Consider the following 19478-nt stretch of genomic DNA (forward strand, 5'->3'; position numbering starts at 1 on the left):
TAAATTGCACTCGATTTCAACTTTAGTTACAAATATGTATAAAGACGAGTTCAAATTCTATCTTATAATAATAATTATGAAAATGTTTTGTACTTAATTTGCTGCTGATATTTGTTTAATATACGAAATATTATGCTTTGAATACACCTTTCATTGCTTTGATCTAAGCTTCACTTTTATCATAGCCTATGTAAGAGGTTCAGAATAGACGTTATTAGAGCTTGTTTACAAAATGATTCATGTATCAAGTAAACAAGCAGCTATGTAGGAAAATATTGCAAACGTTTATATTTTGTTCTACTTTAAAACTTAGTCAGGATAAGTTTCCTTTGATGACCTTTAAATTATGAAAAGCTTTGTAACTCAAAAATTCAATTCGTCAAAGCCAGGTACAGGACAGTTTTAAGTGTGTCATTATAAATATATTTACAAAATAAAGAATAAGTTACATCATGCTATGGCTAAATATGTATGTAATAATAAATTAAATATTTATTAAAATATGTAAATAGATTGTTTGAATTATAGGTTATATAATAAAAGTATTCCAAATAATAAATAAGTCAAATGAGAAAAAAAAAATACGTAATGAAAAAATATGTTTTAAGTGTTTTACTTACAATCCAGTGCGAAGTCTTTCCAAATTTCCAGCAACAAGCGCTTTGTTTTTACTCAAGTTGGGATTTTGTCGCGTTTGACGAGGTTCAACCATTGTTTCTAATTCTTTTGCACCTTTGTCGACCTCCGGATCCAGAGTAGCTTGAAGAAATATTATAATTAGTAATATACCATAACGATATTTTATTTCTTGCCAGTTACTTTTCTATGAAATATTTGTCTTTGTTTGTTAAATTTTAAAAATTTCGAAACAAGCGTAGCCGCACTTATCGTTGGTTCTATGTAACCTATGTAAGCTATCAATATAGAATACAAAAGAAAATGGTTATCTTAAATTCAGCCATCTGTATATCATTCAGTCAATCAATTTTAAAGCATAAGCACTTTTTCTTTATAATTAATTAGGAAACAATCTAAAACATACTACTCAATTAGTTGGTTCATATGATTATAACTAGCCTTTGACGTCTGTTTTATTCTGCATATAAAATTTACTTACATACCATGTTATTTTAGAGAATAGCCGTTACATGTACATAACAAAAATTAATAAAACATTGTACTTTTATTATTTTCATTCCATTTCATTACATTAAATACCCATACCATGATACCTTATAGATAAGCGACATATTTGTAAGTTTAATTATTAGCTGATGAATTTACATATAAAAATAAATAATTAAACATAAAGAAAAATTTATGACAAAAAATCAGTTTTTAAAATTGATAATTATTGTTAAGAATTTTAAAAAAAACCTAACTTAATTTTGACTTCGGTTTATTTATTTCAAAAAAATCAAAACATAAAAAACATTAGTCATATAAAATACTGAAGAGTTCGTTAATTTGTTAGAATACGGTCTTCTTAAGAAATACCTATAGGTACACTGTAGATTAAGATAGATATATTTTTGAGGGGCCAACGAAATTGCCTTTGCGTGTATACACAACTTGTCAGAGAAAATTCGTTTCATTATGGTTTACGTAAACATTGTTGATATTTATTTTCCCTTCGACGCTGATATTTACAAATAAATCAGTTTGGGGGAAAATAATCAAATTATTTAATGTAAATTTTGAATTAATCCTCTTTTCAGATACACTTTTAAGACTTAATAAAACAAACACTCAAGTTATGCATAAATTTAAAAAATTAAAAATCCCAACTGTGTAAAAACTAATTGAAATAGAAAATGAAAGAAAAGAAAATTATTGCATTTTTATAATCATGATGATACACATAGTATTTAAAATACAAGGGCTCATCATGATCCTTTAATGCGATACCCATATCAGTATCTCTTTTATTTTTTTAACTTTAAGCTGTTGAGTCGCACAGTCGTCCTTATATTTTTTATTAATGTCACTTATCTAAGAACACTGGTTGTCAAAACTAATCTATAGATATCTTAAATATATGAATATCTGCATACATACAGGATAGGCGCGAAAAACATAACTCTTCGCAGTCGGATAATAAAAGGCAACGTCTCTAATAAATAATATATTAACGCCAAACCATCAATGACAAACGTTTTAAAATTTAAATAGTATTGATATTGTAGCTTAGCGTTATTTAAGTAGGACATTTTCGAAATACATTAACTAAAGGGCCAAAACAGGGAATGATCATGTGTGAATGAATTTTTTTTACCCCACATGGGGGTGTTCGGGCTTATACGAATAAAATTTTTAACATTTTCTTATATAAAATTATTTGAAATTTAATTCTTAAGCTTTTCTCTAAGCAAAAGAAACACGTATCTAAGTAGTTTGTAAATGTTCTTCCCTTAGCAGCGTAGGAAGATAAGTAAGGTTATCTTTATTTTTATTATTAAAGTTATGAATTCCGTTCTAAAATAATGGATGGTTCCTATAGATAGTATAACATATGGAATCATATCAAAATTTTCCAAGTGAATGAAGTTGCAGGCAACAATTAGTTAAGGTTTAAGTTTAAATATTTATATAATACACGTATAAGCTTATATATAATAATGTTATAACAGTATATATTGACGTTTTTACTTTTTAATACAACGTGAGTAGAATAATAAATAGTCAAGTAAATATGCGTTATTAAAGATTACTCAAAAAATTGGTATCAAATCTCGATCAAATTTAAATGGGACTTTAAGCATCAGCTGTCGATTAAAATAAGAATCATCAAAATCCGTATGAAGTATGATAATCGGTGAAAAGTTATGCGATATAATAAAACTTAGGCCGGAAAAAACAGTCAAGTAAATACGCATTATTAGATGTAACTCAAAAAGTACTTGTTAGATTTTATTTAATTTAAATCATCGGAATCGGTCCACCCAGTCAAAAGTTCTGAGATAACATAAATGAAAAAAAAAAATACAATCGAATTGAGAACCTCCTACTGTTTTGGAAGTCAGTTAAAAAAGATAAAATTTGTGAGGATGAATAGTTTGTTACTCTTTCAGGTAAAAACTACTAAATACATGATTACAATAATGATGATGATAGATGATACATGGCAGATGACCTAAATCTCCAACATTATTTGAAGTATTACTACACAATTTTACTGTATAATATGAAACCTTTAAATAGGATGCAATGAAAATAATGCACATATGAACATCCGTTACTTGATGAATTTGCAGAATAGTCTTCCAGTAATGGATGACAAATAAGAATCCCACTGAAGATTACAATTCAGTTTTATATATTCTTATAAGGCTGTATATAACAATAATTGTATTTAAATAAATTTGTTTACGTTAAATTAATGCTTACTTTTACGACTTCTAAATATAATTAAATCGATTGCATGTTATGTGTATTCACTAATAACTTTTACTGGGTGTATCGATTTTAATGTTTTTTTTTTTAATTTAAAAGCTGGTGCTTGTTGCGTGGCCTCATTTATATTTGAGCAAGTTCGGACAAGTAGTTTTTTTATATCCATATTAACGTGTATTGTATCATAGGTACGTGTCGTTGTAAATTTAAATATGTTATTTTTTTAAATTGTGATTGTTCTCAATGTTGTGAATAGAGAAAAATACAATTATTTTAAATTATAAGTGAATAACTTCTTATATAAGTTAAAATATTGCGACTGATATGAGGCTTCCGGCATCTAAATTATAGATTTCGTCAAAAAAATCTTATTCTACATAGTTAATTTATGTATAAACTTATACAAATAATAATATATAACATATTGTATGGTAACACTGTATAAGTAATCTTTTTCGACTAGTAACAAAATTTCATGGAACAGTGTGTACTGGAAATAAGTATTTGTAGAAAAGGTGTTCATAATTTTCAATTACTCTAAATACTTTAGAATATTAAAGAGACCGTTTAAAACATGTTGCTGCAAAGAATTAAAATCGGAAATTAACCACAAGAATGTTTTATAATATCAATTCAATATTATACATACGTTTATGTATATGATAAATATTTCAATTAAAATTTATAAAAGTGAATTTTAATTTGATATTTATTTTACTTTTTCTTTTATTGCGCAAAACGGTTTTACTTTATTTAGATATGATATGAATGTTTCATTTAAACTAAATTAACTGTTCCAATGTTTTCACGATCAAGTTTTACTCAAATTTGGGGCATCAGAATTTTTTTTGGGTACTGATAGACTAAATAACTACTGAAATACCAAGACTAAATAATTAGCCGACAGTACAAACTAGCCAGGCTATATTAGCTGATAATAATAATTTCTGTGATTTTGATGTGCTATTAGGAAAATATTGCAATTTAATTTACAATAATAAATTAGAAGTAAAAAACTTAAAAAAAAGAGCAAAATTAAAATAAACATGTCCCTTAGAACTTTTTTTCTATCAAAATATAACGTCATTAAACAATTGATATGATATAAAACCTTGTCGCCAGATACTCGTATTGACTTGATTCGAAAATTTTAAAAGTTAAAATCGATCAGATCAAAATATTTAATTTCTTGTTTCAGCAAGGCAAATCTCAACATAACTATATAATGTTTTATAGTAGAGATTAAATATCCTTTTTCAGCTCAGCTCTGCTTCGCTCATCATATTGAATAGTTAAAATTGTTTTAATTGGATATATCATGTATTGTAATTATTATATAATATTCTGTTATGACTTAATTAATAATTCTTTAGATTTGAATACTTATATGTTTGTGTCACAAATTACAAATGATTTCGAAACTATATTATAAATTATTAAAATTTACTTACTTGTCAAATCAGTAGTCGTATCTTCATAATAACCTGAATCAAACGGTGTCAAAGCGAAGGATTTTCTAAGACCCATATTTTTCAACAGATTAGGCTGACTCGCTTTCTTTATTTCCTCATTAGTGCCAGGATTTCTGCCTTCTTTTTTTGATTTAACTTCAGTATATCTAGTGTCGAAATTTGAGAAAGAGTTTTGTTTAGAGTACTGAGACCCAACTGGATTGCTCAGCATTTTTATCATATAGTTTGGTGGAGTTTCGTTAGGAATCCAGCGTGGATATTCAAATTCGTAAAGATTTGGTTCTGGCATAGCGTCTTGCATTTCCATTTGATTGATTAACTTGATTTCCTGTATGATAAAAACCAATATTTAGTTACAGAAATTTCGATACGATTGTTATAGGATTAATCATCATCATCATCATCATTACAGCCTATACAGTCCACTGCTGGACATAGGCCTCCACAGGATTAAGGATTAATAGTACTCGTATATAACAAATCATAATAATGTAGGAAGAATGAAAATATAAAATTAAATTAATATTATTATTTTGATTCAAACCGCCTGACCAATATTTATTCATCACGAAGGCAACCAAACGATTTAAATGTAATGGTTTCTGATAGCGCGATGGTCGACATCCTGTGCTTACGGTCAAATCGTCGTATAAAAAAACTACTAAATAAATAACAACTTTTCATTAAAAGGCAACATTGTATTAAGATATATCGAGGAATAATTACACACATAGTGTAAATAATAAAAGGACAAGCTCGCGCGTGCTGCGATGGGAAAACGAGTCATAACTATCTTTAAATGTTTTAAGAATCGTAGAGCACTTAACGCATGTTAAGGGAATTCGAACGATTTTTTTTACTCGCTTAACACCTTTTATTACCTTACCGTTTATTCACCAAGAAAAAGTGTAGTTTTTCTGGTCCTCTAGCAGTTTAGCAGCTTTTTGTATAATTGCTTGAAAATGAATGCATGTCATCCGTATAATTTTAGATGTAAATATAAATTGTTATACGTGGGGCACACTAAAAGTTTCCGGAATGAATAAGAAAAAATAATATTAAAGGTCAAAAATGAATTTTTTTCTCAAAATATTCTCCCTTTGCGTTAATGCACTTTTTCATACGATTAAACCAATTTTGAAAACATTTGTGCCACTCCTCCGCGGTGACCTCATAAAAGTGTTTTTCATAATCTTCGATGGCCTCTTCTGGTGATGAAAATCATTGACCATGTAATAGTTTCTTAATTTTTGGAAAAGATAAAAGTCACAAGGTGCCAGGTCAGGACTGTATGCAGAATTTCTCATAAGTTCTACGTTTTTGTCCTTCTAAAATTCGTTTGTCTGTCTAGCCGTGTGGGAGCTAGCATTGTCGTGGTGCAAGATGATACGGCGTTTACGGTTATTTTTACAAAGCAACAGGAGCCATGTGTCCAGTTTTATTAAAAAAAGAAGCAACCATCCGCTTAGATGCACTTTTCACGCGAGCCGCTTTGGTTGGTTTGGCTTGGTTAGCCGCTTGGCTGCTTGGTTTTGGGATCGTAGCAATAAATCCATCTTCGTCACCTGTTGCTATGTCCTACACCAAACTTTACGCCTCTTCGTTAAATCTGGTAAGTATGGTATTGTACCAAGTGGCGCCATCCGTTTTTTAAGCCTAGGTCAAATTGTGTGGGATCCACCGCGAGTATAGCTTTCTCACACCCAAATGTTTATGTAGGATTGATTGTATTTGATTCATATCTATGTCTAAGAATGCCCGGATCTCATGGTAGATCACATGCCTTTCTGTTTCGATCATAGGGTGCACAACATCAATGTTTTTGTTGTTCACAGCGGTGGACGGGTGACCTTCGCGAGATTTGTCACTGAGATTGACACGACCGCACTTGAATTCCGCAAATCAGTTATAAATAGATCAGATTGAAGCCGAGCGAGGCTCTGCTGAACTGTCAAATTACATTTGAAATCATAGAAAATTATACTACGAAAATATTCCCGAGTTAAATCCATGTTAATGTAGACACGCAATACAAATAAAACAAACTGCATTCTAGAACCAAATAGTTCCATTTTCAAATGTTTTGATTAGTTTTTAAATATTGTTTATGTAACTGGCCAGTTCCGGAAACTTTTAGTACGCCCCATGTATTATATTTTTTACTACATCATTTGCAAACATTGTTCAGAAACACTTTATTTATAGTACTAACATAATGGATTCGTATAACATTTAAAGTAATACATTAGTTTTTTCTATATTTCAGATTAATTATGAAACATATGGACATAAGGGTAATAGATAAAACAATATAATAATTATTACTCAGAAAAGGATTCCGATATAAAATAGTATTTTAAAAAGTTAAGTAAATATTTCAAGTAATAATTTAAACGTAATATGTATTATATCAAAAAATTGACACGAGTGTATAGTGGTATAATTATTTGTGGTGCGCATTGTATTCTTCCCACATCATTAAATAGCTAGTAATACGAGAAAATTTTAATATATAAAAATCTACTTATGTTCGCAAAAATGTGGGAATATTATTAATAATCGCCGGTTAAAAGAAAGAGTGGCACATTCAATAAGCTTTCCAAGTCGGCGAGTAGGTAATAGTCGACCGACATATTTTACGACACGCACTTAATTTATCATTGTTTGTCTACTTGATTAAAACTCATAAAGAGCTTTTATTAATAATGTTTACAATACTTAGCTGCACTGTTGAAAATTACTCAAAACAATTATAATTTGCAATTTATTAATTTAGATGCTGACTGTAACTAAGTAAATTAAAGCACACGTGAAAAGGCTATGGCTATGGAAAAGGCACTATTATCGTAATACCTATGTTCATTATTGTAATATTATATTTGTTGTTGATGATACGGGTTCATTAGAGCATTTGAGATTTCAGTAGTCGTCTGACACATATCGCAATCCAGCAGTTAAGAGTTTAGATATGTTTTTTCGGCTTTACCTGCAATTTATATTTTTTGCGTCAACATAATTAATTGCACTGCCTCTCGAAACCAAGAAATTATACTTTATCTCTCACATAGATTGCTAATAAGGTATTATTTATATAATATAATTACCGATAGACTTTAGCAGCGAGACGAAACAGTTTTTAAGGCATTAATTAATTAATTAAACACGGTAGAAAAAAAGTATGATCAAGTTTCATTATTAATTATAAGACTAATCAAAAAATTACGTAAATAAAAAGTTAAAGAATAAATTATTTCACAGTGGAAATGTAGTCAACTCTAATTGATATATCCAATTAATATCCCTGCAGTCAATCAAGACTATCTCCGAGCGCTGAATAAATTAAGCAAAAATTTCAAAATAAAATATGTTATGGGTAAAAGAATCAACAGGTTATATAATATGAATTTAAAATAAGTGGACGGAGTTCTAAATGTCGCTAAGATAAACATGGAAAGATTATATTTGGATATCGATTACTGGGCTACAACTAGGTTAAAGTTCATAATCTAAACTATTTTTGACTTATATTTTCTTAACGGTCATTAAAATATTCTTAGCTCTTTGTATAATGATTAGCTCGTTAGATTTCGTTTTTATTTGTAAATTAATGACAAGCTTTCGATGCGTTAAAAACATCTTTCTCATAGGTCATCAAAAATCCGCGATGGCGTAAGCCTATCTTTTAAGGATAGCTTACTATACATATTCTAACTAGTTATTTCAGACAGACACATTATTCATCTTTATCAACTATAATGCGCTAGTTATTTTAAGCACTTCATTAATATTATTGTAATCCTTTGCACCGTATTATTTAAATTTTATCTTAGGAGTTATGGCTAAATATAAATTTGTGCGCGAAAATAAATCCATGCGAGAGTCTCACATCGATCACGGGACTTAATTGATGCGACCTACTCTCTGCGTCGCACCCGTCGCTATCGCTAAGATTATATACTAGCGTTATATTATTAGCCTTGGGAAGTCACGGCGAGTTACTAGTTTTTTCATTGAATCAATTACAATATTTATAATAAAGGTTTGGTAAAAAGTATTCACTTATTGTAACTCAATAATGATCTTGACGCATGCAAGGCATCTTTGTAAAAATATCAAAGTAATTTAAATTAATCTTCATTTCGTGGGTAATGTTTCATTACTGTGAAATAGGAGACATTAGGAGAATTAAGCATCCGAAATTCTTCGCGAAAGACGAATACAGTCAAGATGTATACTTAGTTGTAATTTATTTACTTAGTCCGATTACACTCATTCTGTTTTTGATAGAAAAATATCCCCTACGTTGTAAAGGTTTTCCTGTTAATATTTTAAAAGCTTTGGTTTGTTAGTTCAGCGATGTCGTATTGTAAGTATATCATAAATTTATGTCCGAGTTTCGATTGTTAAGTTTACAGAAAGTTTTGAATGTCTTTTTAAATCGTGTGTACAATTAGAAAATAAATAAAACACACATTACTCTCAATCTAAGATATCGTATAAAACTAAACGGACTAAATTGATTTTGTCTTCAAATATGTATTACATTTCAATGTTAAAACATATCGGCCAACCAGCATTGGAGCAGCGTGGTGGATTAAGCTCTGATCCTTTTTCTACATGGGGAAAGAGGCCTATGCCCAGCAGTGGGATAAGACACGCTGAAGCGAGCGAGCGTTAAAACACAACGCATCGATGTTACTATTTGCTTGGTAATAGATTATAATAAAAACAAGATAAAATGTAAAATGTTAATTGTTGATATTATACAAAGCTTGAGTATTTTATATTATTGACGTCAAAACAACAAAACTAGTACGTCATTCGACGCACTTTTAGCTTGTACCTTCAAGGGGAGATATAAGGGGAGATATAAGAATATATTTACAAATAATTAACATATTTATAGACATACAAATGTGTCGTCGAAATGTATAAACGTGTGCTTATAACTTTCAAACGACTGGGATGTTGGCAGGACAAGGTAATTGTATTGCATAAAAGTAAGACAATGATATATATTTATGTTTGAAAGCGGTAAAAATATACATGTTTTAAAGCTATAAATAGTTCTTATAAAAAGTCCAGTGTTTTAATTGAAAGCTAGCGCCATAAAACCCACGCATCTTTGTCATTTTTATTTAACCTTAAAGTAAATAATTAGCTCTACCTGACGAAAGCTATTATAAGAATTTAATTTATAGGCAACTGTATTTTATAGAATTTTATTTATTTTTATAGTAAAGCTGTAGGTTTGATAATTAAATTACGGAGAAAAAATACATTTTTAGTTTCTAAACAAAACTATTTTTAATACCTAACAGTAAAGTAATTAGTCCCTAACCTACCTAACAGTAAAGTTACCTAACAGTAAAGTAGTTAGTAGTAGTAGAAAGAACGTTTCAAATTCCTTGGTGATTCTCACGAACGCTGTCTTCGTTCTGACAGTAATTTTCTTCTTGAAATTCCTTCTCACTCCTCTTCCTTTTATGACAAATCTTTTACAGTTCAAGCCTCTCGCTTATGGAATACCTTGCCCTTGAATATTAGACGTGTACAAACACCTGCACTTTTTAAAAAGACTGTTGGAAGCATTTTCTTCAAACTCAACAATAAACAAGTAATTCATAATTATAATGTATACAATTATGTATTTATATGTATGTATGCATGTACGTGGGTATATATGTATATATGTATGTATGTATGTATGTATTTATGTATCTATTTATGTATGTATGTATGTATATGTTTAATTATTTGAATATTTATAATAATTTTTTTTTTGTAACTTGTACACCTATGCTGACGCTAGACCATTTCCTTTGCCCTAAGGTTGCCTGGAAGAGATCGCTTTTTAGCGATAAGGCCGCCCTTTGTACCTAATGAATATATTGTCAATATTTTCTTTCTTTCTTTGATATGTATTATTTCTGTTTTTGGTGTACAATAAAGTGTATTATTATTATTATTATTAAAGTAATTAGTCTGTGATGTCTCACTTTCTTTGGTATTTTTAGGAACTTCAAAAATAAATATACGTATTTGCTAACAGTACTGTGTATTTGTTTGGATTTAAAAGGAAGTTTGCAAAATCCCTTGCAAACTTGAAACACAGAGGTTTATTTACCCATAATATATGTACCGGAATACCTACGATTAAGAAAAAGAATGAGAGCGACAAAAAAGTTCTTAAATACAATATTGCAAAAATATTAAATATAGTAAAATTATTCAAAAACTGTATATTTACCATGTTTTAATTTAGAGGAGAGATCTCTCTGTCTCGTGTACAAGACATTCGTAGCTAATGTCGAAATATCCAGTTCCGAAAAATGAAAATAAAAAACATGGCAAATATCCCGTTTTTGAATCATTGTAAATATAGTCAGGGACGTTATTTACATCCTACAAATTATAAATACATAACAATTTATATTAATTAATGTAACAAAAGTAGATTAGATACGAAACGATACGATTCAGCCTATAGTGTAGGAGAAGGATCGACCTTTATCCACCACACTGCTCTATTTCGGGTTGGCGGATATATTCCCTATTATTAGTAACGATCGCTATCAGACGTATATGATAACAACCAGGACAGACAACTTAACGTGTTGTCCAAGGCACGGTGGGATGAACCACAAGGACAGACAGGCAAACCGGAAAGAAATATTTGTACGAATACAAATATCCATCCCGAGGGGATATCGAACCCGCAAACCGCTTCTGTTTTAGACGCATACATGGCTCACGCACCGCCACACCAGAGCAGAGTAACAAAAGCGAATTTTCATAAACACTACAAAAACAGAATCAGTTACGAGTATAAATGCAATTAAAATTAAAATACTTATTTTAATGGAGTTAAGGTAACCAAATAAGTAAAATTGAATTTCATTTCTCAGATTCGGATTGATTTTACTGCATACAAGCGATCTCTTTTGATTTCGTGCGGGCACGATGCACATTAAAATGCAAAAATATATATTTAAATGAATTTACTGAGAGTTTTATTATTCACAATTCTCTCGAACTCATTTAACTAAAACTCACTATCCAGATTATTTTAATAAGTAGATACATAATACTTAGAATAGAACCTAGCTAATGTTACGACAAGCCGAAACATTTTTTGGATATCACACGAAAAGTAGTTTTTTAAAGATTTTTAACGCGATAATAGGAATATTACTTTCTTAATTTTGACTCTCATATAAAACTTTTTAGAGTATTGAAATGTATGCAAAAATGAAGAATATACATATAGTCCGTATCACATGACATTTTTAACAGTAGTACGAAAGAGCAATTAATTAAAAACCGTTAATTCGTTGGCGAAAATAATTCTGAAATATCTGCTTTTAAAACGCACATTAAACTTTTTTGATTAAAAACTTAAAAGGGAACAAAATAACATACAAATTTCATAAGAAGCTTTAAATTAAAATGTATCAGCACAATCCGACTTTTATGCAGTTGTAGTTACACTGTGAGCTATATACATTTCATCAAATCTATTCAATATGTTTTTATCGAACAAATAGTACTACCTGCTAATTTTGAGCTTATTTTATTTTGTGGTTTTAATACTCGTATATCATGATAGACTCTGTGACCACAGCGCAAACTCGACGTTAATTATTATTTTACCGCAATGTACAAATAATTTATTATGTATTTGCATTTAATTAGCATATTTGAAGCTCGTTCGTATATGAGTTAATCTCACTTTTAAGTGGTTTTCGCGTGTCTATAAACATTTACGAGGTTTAAAATGAAAGGATGCTATTATTTGCATTAAAGATATTTATCTTAGAACGATTTAGTGCACCACTTTTCATTTCTGATTGTATACATGTATAACTTTTCGGAAAGCCAGTTGCAAATATACACCTGCACAAAGATATACCAATTTAAAATATTTTTAAGCATAATTTGCCACGTAGCTCCACTGCCGGTCGTAAGTATTGTCAGAGTGGTTTATCATCAGCATGGAAAATGTTTATGGTTATAAGAAACAGCGGATTTACACACTTGTCAAATCATTATGAGAGATCCAAAAGGACAAACACAGAACATTTACAAATATTCGTTGAAAGTACTCGTTTTGAACGGCAATAAAATCTGTATTCATGCTAGTGCTATTTTCCTGTGGCAGGACTACTGGAAGAGATTCCATCATGGGATAAGTAGTGCCTTTGCACCAGAATTGTTTATAAGAGCTATTTCCTATTGCAATCCTAGTGTATATAAATTGTTAAATAAATAAATAATCTAGAATAATTCAGTGAGACTATTTGATTTGACGCTTATTTTTAAAATTAAGACATTTGTTCATTTATCATTTGTTGTATATTTAAGTAGCTAAATATTTTCCTTAGTTTACACTAAATAAGTTTCTCAACGCACGCATAAATATTTGACAACGTATAAATCATTTTTCATTACTGATATTATTCTACATTATTAAAATGTAAAATACGCCACAAACCGCATATTGTGGATATATCTTGTCGATCCGAAACTTTTATTTAAAATACATTCTATAATTTGAGGGGAGTGTTTATTCTACATGAATCATTACAGCCTATACAGTCCACTGCTGGACATAGGCCTCCACAAGTTCACGCCAAAAATAACGTGAACTCATGTGTTTTGCCCATAGTCACCACGCTGGGCAGGCGGGTTGGTGACCGCAGTAGGTACTGGCTTTGTCGCACCGAAGACGCTGCTGCCCGTCTTCGGCCTGTGTATTTCAAAGCCAGCAGTTGGATGGTTATCCCGGTATATCGGTCGGCTACTTAAGTTCCAAGGTGGTTGTGGAACCTTGTTATCCCTTAGTCGCCTTTTACGACACCCACGGGAAGAGAGGGGGTGGCTAAATTCTTTAGTGCCGTAGCCACACAGCACTACATGTATGTAGCATGATATGTAGCACCACATATTCTACATGAAACGTTTCACAAAACCCATTAATATTTTGTATTGAAATTCCTATTTGGAGTTTAATCGTTATAATATATTTTCATATAAGGCTCCCGGTATGAAAAAAATATGTGTAGTAAAATCTACTGAACGAATGACCTCGTTACGTTTCTCATAACGTCATCTATCGGAACTCGACGACGACGTTTTCTAATCAATCAACCAATTAGTTTGTACGTAGTCGGAACCCTATTGGGTTCCGATAGGTGGCGTTATCTGATTCGTTTATTTACCATTTGATATGGTAATAATCATTTTCTTAGGCTAAGTAGTAAGCCTTTTTTGTGCCTATATACACTGTCGATCTGAAGGATTAAACTCCAGTCGTGCTTCGGAGCTTTTTTCTTCTATTTATTTTGTCAATTATCCAATATTTTACAGTAACTATTTGGAACGGAGACAATTACAATTAATCTAAAATAATGGAAATTGGTCCAGCCGATCTCGAGTTATAAGTGTTCGAACAAATCCGACTTTATTTTATATGTTGTAATATATAATGTACTGAAAAAAAGACAACTATTGGTAAAACTAAGATTAATGCGATCCAAATAACAAATAAATAAAGCCCTTCTGTTTTACGTACCAGCTAATGGATTGATTGATTGATAGCTTTAATGGCTTTCAGACGTACGAACTGGTATAGCGCAGTATTTGATGTTCGAAAGCGCGATATCTCTGTAATGGATATTTCAGGACCAAAGTGGGTTGTTGACTATTTCATAGTTGTCGTTTTGCCCATTTTCTTCTACTTAAGTATTTCGTGAGATATATATAGGGTGTTCGATTCCTAACTACGTTCTTTCAAATGATACTCTGGCAAGGTACCTCGGCATAACCTTCCAATGTTATTGTTATAGCCTTAAAAACGTCGATAGGTGAAATATTAATACTAACTACCTCATACAACTTAAGAATTACATACGAAATCGAATTCTTATCTAGCAGAATATTTTTCATTATAAATTATAGCTTTGCTTATGCACTCACGAAAGTGATGTTAAGCTGTACGAGAGAAAAATCAAGAAGATATGTCTTGGCGTCATCGAAACTTTCAGAAACAAACTGACCACAACATTGTAAAAGTGGTCATACAAGGGTAAAAAGCTGTGAATAATGGTTATTAGCGCTGTCGTTATAACTGGTACTGTAAAAAACGTTACACCACGTTGCGTTGCGTTTGCTGAGGCCTTTTTTAAATTCATGAAACTGTACTAGTGTATACATAAACATTGTACTAGTTAAGTGCATTTAGCCTTGAGACTGCTTACCGCTTTAGGATTTCGGTTTTATTACCGACTCGTATTTAATAACACGATAATTTGTTTTAAATAAAAAATTTAAATAAGTGTATCAAATTTGTTACCTAAAATACATGCATTAAGTTGCCTTTTTTTACGTGGGGTAAATCCATCATGGTTACCCTCCGGCGCGGGGGCACCAGAGGGTTCTGTCAGACTCTTAGTGACTAAAAACCACCACGTGTGAGCAGTCGTCCGCTTGAGTGAGGCGAGATGGGGTCAATGCATTAAGTTGCCTACCTTAGCAACAGTTGACCGTGTGAATATGTTAGGTGTATCTATTTATCTTATCGTTTTGTTAGTGATTATTATTTAAAAAAAAGTGTGTGTCCAGCTCCGACGCACGACTGGAGGTTACTCCTTCAGATCTACTGTCTAAATAGGCACAAAAAAGGTTTGCTAGTCTAAGAAAAAGATTAATACCATATCAAATGGTAAATAAACGAATCAAATAACGCCATAAAAAAACGTAACGAGGTCATTCGTTCAGTAGATTTTACTCCTCGTATTTTTTTTCCATACTGGGGGCATTAAATGAAAATCGATTATAACGATTAAACTTCAAAAAAATTATGCTACAAAGCCGACGTACAAGCTTACGGTCCGCTTGATGTAAGCAGATAGTCGTAGCCTATGGTCGCATGCTATATATACCACGATTATTGTAAGCACTTTGTCGATCCTAAGCTCCAACCTGCTTTGGATCTCTGGCCACCTTACTTACCATAGGAACATAATACTTAAAAGCAATGTTATTTGGCAGATCCAAATTTTAAACAAGCTATTTCCATCTACAACCTACTTCAGTTGATTGATATTGAAGTACAATCACAAATTGCAACTAAGTAAACTTAATTGCATCGCTACCGGGCAGTTCAGAATAACGAAAGTAACAAACTCGACTAGCATGAACTTTTATTGCGAGGGTACGTTTTCGAATATTTAAAATAGAATCAAAACAAGCCTCCAGTGATTCGCTTACTAAAAAATTAAAAAAACAAAAAAATATTTAAAAAAAAATAAACTATATTTTAATTTCACTTATTTAAATAATAAAAATAAGATTTAGATATGTAGCTTTTAAATTTCAATTATATTTTTTCTGGTTTAAATTTTTCTGTATGCCATGACTGAATTAAGACGTAAACTATTTTTGCCGAAAAACAGCAAATATACCTGAATGTATAAAGTAACTGCAATAAAGTAAAGACAAGAAGAGAACTACGACGTCTTTAGCTAGTATGCGTACGCTTCAGCCTGTAATATCCCACTACTGGGCATAGGCCTCTTTTCCCATATAGGAGAAGGATCAGAGCTTAATCCACCACGCTGCTCCAATCCAGGACTTTGATGTTAATGATACATTTCGCTTTGGTCGCCCAGTTATTGAAATTTTTGAAAAAGTGGAACTAGATCGATATTTGAGTAGTTACGATATAGCTGAGAATTGACCATTAAACAGTTTTGACCTATTTGAAACAGGCTGGCTATACAAAATATATGGGTACTCGATATATGGATGCCACATGAACTCACTGAAAGAAATCGAATAGACCGTGTACTTATTTCCGATTGACTTTCAAGACTTCACGATATCGAACCATTGATTGAAGAGATTGATTTGAGAGATTGGATAACCTACGATAAGAACGTACGAAAGAGATCGTAGTCAAAGTTCGGTCTAGCTGGACAGATTATCGCGAAAACGGGTTGACACGCAATAACGTGATGTTGAGTGTGGATTGGAAGGGCATAAATCATTATGAGCTTTTACCACCGGGCAAAACCATCGATTGAGGATTTATGCTATCAACTGCTGATGAGACTTAATCAAAAAATTAAGAACAAGCGACAGAATTGATAAATAGAAACGGCGTGGCCTTTCATCACGACCACATATGTCTTTAGCCACTCAACGAAAATTAAGAGTTCGACTGGGAAGTCTTAATGCATACACTATATCTCTAATCTTGTACGTTCACATTTTCAGCTGTTTCGGTCTTTCCGAAAATCTTTAGGTAGTGTAAAGTTAACATCAAAAGAAGACTGTCACAACTAAGTGTCGCGGTTTTTTAATGAGATGTCATAGATGTTTTCAGACGAACAGGACTTTACACTGTGCATACATATTATATATGTATTATCACGAGCGAATAACCGTTTATTTTGAACTGTTTTGTTCTAAAATTATAAGAGCACTCAGCACACTCGTAGATATCTTTTACTTACTATAGAATAACCCGCTCATACATACATACATAGAACTTTTTTACAAACGGTTCAATGAGCAAAATACAAATTGATTTAATAAACTAGCGAGCAAATATACATACATATAAATAAAGTAAGAACACGGGAGCGCACTAATTATATTAATTTGCCATTTTCCTGTATCACTTACCTCTTAGAAATGCAGATGCGATTATGCATGAGTGCTGATTTCTTCGTATACAGATAGGACGATTCGCAGAAAATTTATACGGAAATATTCAAGAAATAGCTTTAGTCTAATAATATCGACAATGTATTTATTACTTATCATCAGAATTCTAAAATTGTTGATCACATTTAATTGCATAAATTCATATCTAAGTTGAAATAAATAAATTGTATTTTATTGAAACTCATGAAAGAACTTGCTTATGCACAAAATATTTTCAAGCTCGCACATGACAAATTTGTATACCTTGTGCCTAGAGGTGTTTGATTATGTTTTTTGTGTGTTTCCAAACTTCCAACACCAGATTTACAATCTATTAAGGGCCACTGTGACTCAAGAAATTAGTAATAAAAAGGAAATGAGTTCAATTTGTTATATTCGTTATACATTTTTAAACGTTGTTTACAGGTAGTCTCTATACAATATGAATTTGTCTATTTACGATAATAAAAAATATATAAAGTATAAATTTATGTACCTATTCAGTCTCCTGTTATATTATAAAAAGACGAAAATTTATAAAATATCGTAATACGATTATATTAATTGAAGAATTCAGTTACTAATTCATATTAATTCAACCCCAGTTATCTATTAACTGTGTAATATCTGTTAATAAAACCTGAAAAATGAAACGTTTGAATATATTTACCAATACTCCGCAAAAATCGGTATTTACAACATTTATAAATAACATATTGTATAAGATCTTCTAGACTACACTCATTTGCGTAATGGACAATAATTATTTTATGTTAATTTTAGTATATTGGAAAAAATCGCGAAAAGGGTGACTAAAAATTCTTGGCCAGACTATTCTTAATTCAAAATTGAAAAATTATTTTTATTTATACATAAACCTACGAGTTTAAAGACTACATTTTAATACCTATCAACAGTATGAAGCCTGCAGAAAATGCAAAGGTCGGGTTGTCTATTATTTTCCTTACTAGCTACTGTATTACAAGTATAAACAAGCGTATTAATATATATATTGTTCTAGTTACTTTCACCCACATGTTCAACAAATACATCTTACACTTCTTCTTCTTCTTTAGGGTTAATGGCTTTCAATAGTGCCAAATGAGCACAGATGAATTCGCCAATCTTACATGAGCGCTGTTTCGTTGCGAATACGATGACTAGAGATTGCCACTTAAAGTTTGGTTTGAATGGCGGTTGTCAAATATAATATAGTCTGGCCAGGACTTTTTAGCCAAATTTTTCGCGATTTATCTTAAACATACTAAATAAATAAAAAAAAAATATCGACCAAATATTTATTTAAAAATCAAAGCTTTAATTATTATATAATTTGTAAAGCTTCATTTTGAAACAACATCAACATATATAATTTTAATAATTAACTTACGAAAACAAAGGCTATAATATTTTTTTTTTGAAGTAGAAGGATTAGAGCAAACAATTAAAGTCCGGCCGCTCAAAGAATACGTTTCTGACGCCTGTCAATTTGTCATGACTAGTGATAATACATGTTTATTCAATTTAATTTATATGTTGTTTTTTTTATAGGAATTATATTTCAACATATTCAATAAATATTCAATCAATCAATCAATTGAATTGAATCAATCAATTGAATTGAATCGTAATTTCTGAATGTAATGAAGCGAAAAAAATAAATAAAAATTCTTTATTTATTTGGAAAATGTATATTATGACATACATAATTTTAAGCCAGCAATAAATAATAAGCAATCAAAACTTCCAATTCGCTTGGGGAGTCGCTGTCATCTTCACTAACGTGTATAATCAAATTATTGTCAATCAAATATCATATATGTATATATATATATGTATCATATATATATATATATATATATATATATATATATATATATATATATATATATATATCATTAC

At 30.7% G+C, this 19478-nt stretch overlaps 1 protein-coding gene across 1 annotated transcript in view; it reads right to left on the reverse strand.

The window, feature by feature from the left end:
• Positions 1–19478, reverse strand: part of LOC123668848 — a 59301-nt gene that overhangs the window by 12872 nt on the left and 26951 nt on the right. Inside the window, exons 3-4 of the mRNA XM_045602539.1 lie at positions 4845–5193; positions 621–759 (exon numbers count right to left, since the gene is read on the reverse strand). Of these exons, the coding sequence (XP_045458495.1) occupies positions 621–759; positions 4845–5193 (488 nt within the window). The remainder of the gene's footprint in view (positions 1–620; positions 760–4844; positions 5194–19478) is intronic.

Source organism: Melitaea cinxia, chromosome Z, assembly GCF_905220565.1.
Source record: "Melitaea cinxia chromosome Z, ilMelCinx1.1, whole genome shotgun sequence".
NCBI classification, from domain to species: Eukaryota; Metazoa; Arthropoda; class Insecta; order Lepidoptera; family Nymphalidae; genus Melitaea; species Melitaea cinxia.